Genomic DNA, 10,601 nt, shown 5'->3' with positions numbered 1-10,601 from the left:
CCACATGAACCTTTTTGCCTCCTTCATTCTGAGAGCTGTGTCCATCTTGGTCAAGGACGCTCTGCTTGACACGTTGGCCTTCACAATGGACCCCAGGAACAATGCAGACCACCACCAAGAGAAATGGGCCAACATACGAGTGAGTACCCAGAGCATCCAGTATGTACACATACATAAAGGCTCCAAGGCCTTTATTTGACGTTCATTAAGTCCCATTTTACAACTACGTTTCCTACCAGGTTCCCAGAAGCTGGACTACCAATTTCCTATTCCGGTTGATTTTCCCCATAGCTTCGTTTCGGCCAATAAAAAAAACACATGACACTTTCATGTAATTCTAGTTGTCTCCACCAGGCCGAAGGCATGTGGGGAGAGTATGTTTTGCACTCCGTCCGTCCGTGTGTCCGTCCGTCCGTGTGTCCGTGTGTCCGTGAGCAGCTAATCTCGGCCACCGTTAACCCGGTCGATGCCAAATTTTGCACACACACTCCCTGGATGCCAACGATGAACCTCTGCCCCAAACTTTCCAGAACGGCCTGTTATAGCGCCACCAGGAGGCCGCTTTGTGCAAAACAAGTTTTTGCACAGTACACCTACAGATTTTGTCCAAACATCACGCAAATTGGTACACAGTCTCTCTAGAGCCATTCAACGAAACCGGTCTTTCCGATTTCTCAGACTCCATCCTGATTGGTTAAGATTGGCTTCCAAAGTTCACAGGAGTGCTTTGTTTCAAACAAAATGCTGCAAATCATGAACACATCGCGTGATTTCCGTGAAATTGTGCACCCACATTCCCACTAGGCCGAGGACGAAATGTCACATGAACAATTTCAACTCAGACTCAAGGTGGCGCTATAACTGGCCGAAAAGTGTTTTTACCTCTAACTACACGGATCTGTGGATAACTTTGTATGCCAACTCCCTAGAGGCCAAGGAAAAACCTTTGTCTGGAATTTTTCACATCTGCTCTTTATAGCGCCACCAGGAGGCCGACATATGTAAAACACATTTTCTATTATTACTCCTTCAGATTTTATCCAAATTTCACGCAAATCGGTATACACTATCTCCATAGTCATGTGATCAACACGGAGCGCCACCATTTCCCATCTTCCATCCTGATTGGCTAAGATTGGCTTCCAAAGCTCACACGATTCGTCCATTTCGAAAAAAGGCCACAAATCACAAACACAGTGTGCAATTTCCGTTAAATTATACACGCACATTTTCACTAGGCCGAGGACGACATGCCACAATTTTTTCCTCAAAATCAGCCTCACGGTGGCGCTATAACAGGCCAATTCCTGTTTTTTGCTATAACTGCATCGATCTGTATACAACTTATGTATGCACACATGGAAAAATATTGTACCTGCATCCCTCCAACACGAACCTCCGGCCCAAATCTTCCTCAACAGCCTGTTATAGCGCCACCATGAGGCCACAACCTGACCTGCCCTGGTGGAGACCTGTGCCGATTGGCACTTTGTCTAGTTCATACTGTATCTGCTGCTGAGCCAACCAAACAAAGCTATGGGAAAATGAGCCGGAACAAGAAACATGTGAGCCACCTTCTCGAAAGCCACTATAGAGTTATGCACAGATCCTGTTGTAAGACATTTTTCTATTCTTACTGTGATTTCTGTCCAACAACTGAAATGTAGCTACACTCTCATTTTATATATATTGCATATCGTCACTGTCAGGCAGAAACCCCCTAAATCCATTTTTGAGTTTCTTTCCTTTCTATTTAATTCCCTTTATTCTGTGTGTTGGTTAAGAAAATATTGAACCAATGAAAAGTAACAGTGCTTAACTCCACCCTCTCCCCTGCGTACAACAGAGCTGCTGCAGTAAGCAAGGCAGGGGTTTCCCCTGTAGTCTGTTAAAAGTACTAGTCCTTACCCGTTCTGATATATTTCAACTTGTATAATATATTTGTGTGTGTGTGTGTGTGTGTGTGTGTGTGTGTGTGTGTGTGTGTGTGTGTGTGTTTTTATGAATAAAAACAGCTGTATAACATGAAAGTCTTCTTACAAATGCATGGTAGGGAAACGTTTTCATGGCAAAAGCAAGGACCGCAACATTTACACTTATTAGACAACAAAGCCCCATTTGAAAAGTATCAAGTACCCGGGCCCAGTTTGACATGCACCTATATATGGAGTTATGGACAGTCGCAGAGATCCAATTTGCAGGTGGATTTGCGTCCAAAACGGTCTCAATTGTGAGCTTTGGCTTGCGAGAACTCATGGCTTTTGCAACCTGTGATGTTGTGAGCTTGTAGATTAGCTGTTTTCACTGGAGCGTGCGCTGTAGCCACTTCACGCTGTGTGTGTGTGTGGCTTATGTTCAAGACAGTTGTATCTCGTGTTGTGTTTATAGCGAACTGAAAACGGCCACGCGATGACGCACGCGCACACATACGCACGTGCGCACACACAGCTTAAGTAGTTTACACACACGCTCACAGCGAAAGTAGTCTGCACACACACGCACACGCACACACACACACACACACACACACACACACACACACACAAATCCAGCCAGGCAAGGGCAGAAGGTTCCTATTATAACGACAGTGGGTGCCCACCTCAGAGTAGCCTGCGCACACGCTTTTAGCGAGGTGCTAAGCAAGGGTTGTTTTGGTATATCAATCGATCCGTCCACTCCATGTGTGTGCGCACGTGCAGTCTTTACGTGCGCGGCTGCACGCTGTTTCACCCACGTTTGGTTAAAAGTTATATCAAGTGAAGTGATCCAACAGAGCCAGGCCGATAGATAATCATTCCGTTGTGATCGTGGCCGTGCTGTTCAATGTTTCACATTAGGTGCAGGAAAGATGAGATCTGTAACTGCGGGCGAAACAACTCAAGTTACGCGGAAAACTGTGTCCCAGTATTAATCAGTGACGGTCCCAAAATGCAATTCACTTGGAGTTTTACCGCCCTGTGGCTGCGGGGGGTACTGCACCCGGGTGCGTTTTTAATTCACTAATAATTTAATTAATAATCATTATTATGTGTCAAATCGAAAAAAGGGCTCAGTCATGCCCTCCATATTCATATGGTCAATGCCTGTGTGAAAAGTGGGAGCGATTGGTGCAGGCAGTGAGGAGATAATGAGGAGATAAAATGCGGTCGGACACACACTCACACACTCACTCACTCAGACATTCGGTGAATTATAGTATGATATGCACCTGTTTATTAAGCTTAGCACTGACGCTAATGTTCTGAAAACATAAAAAACAATCTATTTCTAAAATCTATGTATTACTTTCCGAGGAGAGCAATGCGACAAGAAATTAATTCATGTAGAATTTCACTCACTCGTTCTACTGAAACTGCAACTATGTCTCTGTGCAGAAGTTAATATTTAAAGTCCTGTTTAATGCTTATTATGTAGGCATATAAGCAGTGTCATGAAGCATCAGGCCATTTCTTCATGTGAGCTTAGAGAACCAGTGACAGATGTTCATCGGTGACGGACCTCGTAACTCCACTTGAGCTGGATTTGCGTGAAGTGGTGATAATATAATGACACATGCAAATATCTGTAATACCAACTTTGATGAGGCAGTATTGCTTTGTTTTAGAACTATAAGGTTTTCCATTTATATTTTTAGTTTTTTTCATTTCCTGAAAAATTTACATTTTGGAGTTAGGTGCATTCTGCCCGGCAGCAGAGATATATTCCTCCCCACCACAGTAATTGAGTCATAGAACTAATATGGCTACACTATACAAATTGCTAAAGACCCCTGTCTTCAAACAAACTGAGTTTTCTTCTTCCAAGGAAATGTTTATCAGAATACAGTATATCTTACTCTCTCATGTTAATAGACCCCCCCCCCCCAGTAGTTGCTCAAACTGGATTAATTTAAATGGACAAACCAAGGACAACACACATCGTTACATGCATCTACTGGTGAATGGTTCAGCACCACCACTGATGGACAGCAAACACTCGCACTGTGAACTTTCCAGCGCCATGCTTTTTGATCAGTGCTTAAAGGACAATTCCATGCTAGAAGGCTTTCTTACCTTTCTTTGTAGTTGTTACGTCCCCACCAAAGAGGTCCAGGTGTTATTTTGTGCAAAAGCTCCTTATTGGCTATTTCCCTTACCATAAGCCCTAAATGAATTGCATTGAATTGAATGGGAATTGAATGGGGCTGTGGGGTGTTGTGCTAATTCGCTTATTTCCATTGCTCAAAATTATATTTTCTTTGTATATATCCTCTCTTCATAATGTAAATAATATCTCAAGTGGCACACTTTACTACTTATTTCGATGGAAATAAGCGAATTAGCACAACACCCCATAGCCCCATTCAATTCCCATTCAATGCAATGCAATTCATTGAGGGCTTATGGTAGGGGAAATAGCCAATAAGGAGCTTTTGCACAAAAAAAACACCTGGTACTCTTTGGTGGGGGACGTAACAACTACAAAGACAGGTAAGAAAGGTAAGAAAGCCTTCTAGCATGGAATTCTCCTTTAACCGCAGCCAGCCAGCAGTGTCGTTGAGCACTGAGCAGCCTGCACTGCTCAGTTATTATTATTATTGGTGCTGGAGGCTCACAGTGTATAAAACACCCACAAGAGCAGCCAATGCAGCATCTAAACAGACCCCTGACTGCCTCAGTCTCCACAGAGGCATGTAGTTGATTCATTACCATCTTTCAATATTAACTAGGTCTCTCTCAAACTCGTACTCTCTCTAGGTTTGTGTTAGAGGAAAGGAAATTAAGTCATATCAAACCAGGTATACGTCAGCACTGTCAGGTGTGTCCACAGGATGCCATATTGAATTGAATAAAATACAATGTATGAACATTTAATATAATTGGCTGAATGAATATTAAAGAGGGAGTGCCATGATTTTTTTACCCTAAATCATGATCATCAGGTATTATTATACAAGTAAGACGCGCAAACGCGGGAAGCGAACGCAGCTTGTGTGTGTGTGTGTGTGTGTGTGTGTGTGTGTGTGTGTGTGTGTGTGTGTGCTACAGCTGCGCCCTGTGTGTGTGTGTGTGCTACAGCTGCGCCCTCTGGTGGCGGGCGGGTGGTGTAACAGCGGGACAGACACACAGACAGACAGACATTCAGCCCTTGCTGTCATAGTAAGTGGCTCACTGCGTTCGCAATAAGGCGGAAGATTTTCTTCAAAACGGTTTTAGGCTACAGTATTTGTTAAAATGTCGACACTCCCACCAGTTCATTAAGTATGCTTGGTTTGCCTGGTGGGGGGTGATGGGCGGTGATCCACCTGAACTGAAGCCACACCCACAGCTGTTGTTGTATGATAAAGGGAGAGGGGTTAGGGGAGGGGATGATAGTGTGATGTCACTATATCACTGGCACGTTTAACTGTCAATGTTTCAGCATCCAGGAAGAAACCCTAAATACAAAGGGAAGACATCATTGCACAGAACAACCGCACGTGTCTAATAAAGTACTGTCACCTCATAAACACATGAAAAACTGGAGAAAATACAAAAGTCACGGCACTTCATCTTTAATTCAATTCGACATACAATGTATAACTATCCAAAAATGTCAGGCACACGTGGAAAGGACTCAGGGTGCAGACACAAAAAGTCACTGAAAACGGGTTTTAATTCACAAACTTCAAAAACAGGCAAGGGGGGGCAGGCAAAAAAAAAAACAATAGAATGCAAAAGGTCAAAATCCAAGGGCAGTCAGCGAGGGCAGAAGTACCGGCAAGGGCTAGGCAAAATCATGGTCTAGAAAAAACAGATATCAGTATGGCAAAAGTAGTAGGCAAGGCAATAAGGCTTGAATAGGGCTTGGAAGGTCACAAGACAAGCTGGCAAGGATTGCAGAGAGACTGGGACTTAAATACTGTGGGCATGATTGCAGGGGATAGACTGCAAGTGGTTCAGACACACCCACACTCCCACTCACTCAGACTGACAAAAATATGATATTGTAAAAAACAAAAGTATGGGGGAGCAAGGAGGCAGAGGGGCAACACGCCCCTTAACCCCCTAATTCCAGGCCTGCATTTTTAGTTTTGTTAGATCTGAGCCTTTGACATTGTTCATGATGTATTAAATGATAGAATTCAAAATGTTTGATGCTTTCTCGATTTTAACCTATGCACCCACTTATTAAACAGTTTTATCTCTGGTCGTTCATTGTTGTGTGTGATGTGTCAGGCTGTGGCCTGGTGCCGTGCGGCCTTGGTGTTGATGCAGTACAGTGTCATGGCCAACAACTATTGGCTGCTGGTGGAGGGCATCTATCTCCATAGTCTGCTGGTCATCACCGTCTTCACCGAGAGGAACTACTTCTACATCTATCTGGCCATTGGCTGGGGTGAGTATGCTTTTAAAAAACATACACATGAACGCATACACACTCATGCAAAATGCATGCACGCGCCCACACACACACACACACACACGCACACGCACACGCACACACACACACACACACACACACACACACACACACACACACACACACACACACACACACACCATACTAGTACACACATATCTTAGTAATGGTAGAAATAGTGTATCTACCTGGAAATACACTTTTGGTTGAGGTGATGTAATGATGATTTGGCCCATACAGACGTGTGTTTATGTCTTTCCTAGGAGCGCCCCTCATATTCGTCTTGCCTTGGGTTACAGTGAAATATCTGTATGAGAACGTAGAGTAAGTGATTCTCATTTCCTTATCATATTCACATAATGAGCATAAGGGACCATGTTGTATGACATGGTGTGTGTGTGCGTGTGCGTGTGCGCGTGCGTGTGTAGATGCTGGGAGAGGAATATTAACATGGGTTACTGGTGGATCATCCGCTCTCCCATACTGTTTGCTTATTTGGTAAGTCTGTCTGTCTGTCTGTCTGTCTGTCTGTCTGTCTGTCTGTCTGTCTGTCTGTCTGTCTGTCTGTCTGTCTGTCTGTCTGTCTGTCTGTCTGTCTGTCTGTCTGTCTGTCTGTCTGTCTGTCTGTCTGTCTGTCTGTCTGTCTGTCTGTCTGTCTGTCTGTCTGTCTGTCTGTCTGTCTGTCTGGTGCAAGTAGCACACCTGTTACACCATTAGAAACTAGACATTTTTGCAGTCTCATGCTCTCGCACGCCCACACCACACACACACACACACACACACACACACACACACACACACACACACACACACACACACACACACACACACACACACACACACACACACACACACACACACACACACACACACACACACACACACACACACACACACACACACACTCACTCTCTCAGCCATGTGCAGTGGATCGTGAGGCTGTTATCCAGACTCCACAATTCTGTTTATTGTAAATCATGCATGGATTTACCATGTCTATATATCAAAGGTACATAATCCCTTAGTTTATGTTGTGTATAGACTCAACGACACTCAGTCACGTCTTCACCCCCAAATAAGCATCTGTATTACACCCCCACGTTCAGTAAGATGGCCTACAATTGGTGCCAAATTTAGGCAGCAAATTCTTTCTCTGCTCAGATGACTGATGTTCTCTGTCATATCTGAACCGTTTCTGTACTGGATCACTAGCTGTGTGTGTGTGTGTGTGTGTGTGTGTGTGGGTGTGTGTGTGTGTGTGTGTGTGTGTGCGCACACTTTTTTCATCAAAATCTTAAATTCCATACGATGTATCTACAGTTAACTTTTTTCTCTCTCTGACCTTTAATCTTGCACTGTCAAATGATGTTTCATATCCATTTTATCCCCCTATAGATTAACTTCATCATCTTCGTCCGAATTATCAAGATACTAATGTCTAAACTCAAAGCTCATCAAATGAGATACACAGACTACAAGTTCAGGTGAGGAAAAAGATGAGAGCTTAGTAGAAGAGAGGGACAGTTTAGTAGAAGAAAGGGACAGTAGGCCTACACATTTGTTCCACCTCCAGTCCTTGTCCTCCCCACCACTCTGACACTCATGGTTGCTGAGGTCCTTGTCCTCCCCACCACTCTGACAAAGGCTGCAGACTAAACAACCTTCAGTGTGAAATGTTACAGTATGTCTGCCCCTACATATCATGTCTGCCCGCTCCTTAGAGGCCTTTAAGTCTTTACTTAAAACCCATCTCTTCTCCCTGGCTTTCAATGTTTGACCTAATTCACCTGTGTTGCTTTGATTTTGTTTTACTATGCTACTTGTGTTGATTGTATGTTTGCCTCATGATCGTGTACAGCACTTTGGTTGACCTTCTGGTCTTTGTAAATGTGCTCTAGAAATAAAGTTTGATTTGATTTGATTTTATATTATGTTTCACTTATATTGCAAAAGTACAGACCCATTCCTTTTGTCACATTATATTATGTTACGCTAATACAAAAACCAACAATGCAATAATGAATATTGCCCTCGTTCCCTGTGTGTCTCTGTCCAGATTAATAATGAATATTCCCCTCATTCCCTGTGTGTCTCTGTCCAGATTAATAATGAATATTCCCCTCATTCCCTGTGTGTCTCTGTCCAGATTAGCAAAGTCCACTCTCACCCTCATCCCCCTGCTGGGCATCCATGCCGTTCTGTTCAGCTTCGTCATTGACGAGTCTGTCCCCAAAGGCTCCATGCTGCGTCTCATCCGCCTCTTCTGTGACCTGCTCTTCAACTCCTTCCAGGTCAGGGGTCGACACTTCTCCACCAACCACAATTACTTTAGGTTCCAAATGCATTTAACTCCTCATCAGTCTTGCTGAACTCTGAGACAGTGCACAAATGTAACCAAATAAGACTATGTCCATTTGGTTACACTTGTGTCAAATGGATAAATTAAATGGATAAATTAACACTGTGGATTTGACAGTGCACCTTTGAAACGTTGACCATTACAACCATATTGTGTTGGCTCAATATATAAGCAGAGGTTTTCACTTATAAATGTATACATGTGGCTGCTGTGCAGATCGGGTGTACGTGTTATGGCATTATTAGAGTGCCAAGGCCAAGTGCCGTGTGGCAGACGGAGCAAATGTAAACATCCCTGTATATAAATGAAACTAATGCATGACAATAATTGCTCTCTCTCTTCAGGGCCTGCTGGTGGCTATCTTGTATTGCTTTGTCAACAAAGAGGTGCGTCACAGTGAGCATTCACCCATACTGGTAACAATTGTAGCAGAGCAAATATTCTCAAGCAATTTATGCTGTGAAATGTAGTGCAGCTGGCACAAGGTCCTTATGCAGACTGCTGCCGTTTTGGAAAAACACAGCAAAAAAAAAAAAAAAGAAGAAAAATCTGAAATGCGCAGCATTCTGCATGGACAGTTCCTCCCCTTCTTGTTTAGAGAATACTGGTAAGGTCATAATCAACTGCTACCAACTCTCTATGCTTAAAGTCATACTGTGTAACTTATTCAATTAAACAAAGGTTATATTGGTATAATCTTTCACTGGTATATTTAATAACCATTCCACATAAGTCTTTCCCCACCCCCCACCCCTCTCAATCCTCTGGCTCCTATCCTCGTCAACCCCAGGTGCAGTCAGAGATGCTCAAAAAGTGGAGGAGGTGGAAGCTGGGCAAGGACATAGACGAGGAATACCGCCACACCCACAGTCACACCCATAGCCACACGCCACACGCCAACACGGGCAGCATCGTCTCCGCCAACCTGCCCGACTTCCAGGACGACAGTGACCCCAGCGTGGGTGACTCCCACGGGGCACTTGGCGCCGAGGCCAACCCGGGCCGTGTTGCCTCTGCGCATCCCGAGGAGAACCGCCGCCTCGTGGTGTCCTACAGCAACGGGACGGGGAAAGGCAGGTGTGGAAAGGGCAGGCTCACCTGGCCCTGCCTGTCCCTGCCACAGCGAGGCCCTGACCCTAACACCAGCACCAACACAGAGAACATCTCCCTGGAGGACAGAGGACGGTGCTCTGTGCAGGCCCTGGCACCAGATGAATCTATTCTGTGAGTGTGGGGGGGGGGGGGGTCTTGCTTGACATTTGTCCTGCTCTGCCGAGGCAGGTAAGCCCAGGAGGTCAGTGGAGGATGAGGTATGAGCCTGAACTGGTCCAAGTTTTCTGTTCTGACGGTCGAAAGCTAGCTCTGCAAATTCCTATTTATTAGTTTTGGAATGTAATGTTGGGTATAAGCGTGTGTGTGTGTGTGTGTGTGTGCGTGTGTGCGTGTGAGCGTGTGCGTGTGCCTCGTGTGTATTTTTATGAATGAGTGTGTGTTAGTATATTGAGGAGACTGCTGTTTGGATGCTGGACCTTTCAGTCTGTATAGCTAGCTACAGTATCAGCGCTGTAAGCCATGCTTGTGTTTTATTTGTGTACTCAGACAATGTACAAAACATATTGTGTCAAATTGCCTTTTTTTCCATGAACAAACAAATTGAACATGAATGTTAAAAGCAGTATACTGTACGTGGAAAGCCATAAAGTCACATTATTAGAGCTTAGTCAGCATATACATGTTGTAACGTTCCATCTGCAGGAAAAAAAACGGGACAGGACACCATGGAGATCATTGACCCCTGACATAGAATGTTCTGGAATTTTGAAGCATTCCAAAATATGCATCTATAGAACTATGACTTAAA

At 44.3% G+C, this 10,601-nt stretch overlaps 1 protein-coding gene across 1 annotated transcript in view; it reads left to right on the top strand.

The window, feature by feature from the left end:
- Positions 1 to 9,968, top strand: part of gcgrb (glucagon receptor b) — a gene marked incomplete at its 3' end in the record, with an annotated part of 49,422 nt that extends 39,454 nt beyond the window's left edge. Inside the window, exons 7-14 of the mRNA XM_083764520.1 lie at positions 1 to 139; positions 6,198 to 6,357; positions 6,645 to 6,705; positions 6,810 to 6,879; positions 7,777 to 7,865; positions 8,528 to 8,672; positions 9,085 to 9,126; positions 9,531 to 9,968. The exon at positions 1 to 139 is cut by the window's left edge and continues 27 nt beyond it. Of these exons, the coding sequence (XP_083620646.1) occupies positions 1 to 139; positions 6,198 to 6,357; positions 6,645 to 6,705; positions 6,810 to 6,879; positions 7,777 to 7,865; positions 8,528 to 8,672; positions 9,085 to 9,126; positions 9,531 to 9,968 (1,144 nt within the window). The remainder of the gene's footprint in view (positions 140 to 6,197; positions 6,358 to 6,644; positions 6,706 to 6,809; positions 6,880 to 7,776; positions 7,866 to 8,527; positions 8,673 to 9,084; positions 9,127 to 9,530) is intronic.
- Between the last annotated feature and the right edge of the window lie 633 nt (positions 9,969 to 10,601).

This window comes from Protomyctophum parallelum, assembly GCF_964188405.1.
Source record: "Protomyctophum parallelum genome assembly, chromosome: 5".
Classification (NCBI taxonomy): domain Eukaryota; kingdom Metazoa; phylum Chordata; class Actinopteri; order Myctophiformes; family Myctophidae; genus Protomyctophum; species Protomyctophum parallelum.
Note: the sequence above shows the minus strand (reverse complement) of the source record. Positions and strands in the feature narration are given on the sequence as shown.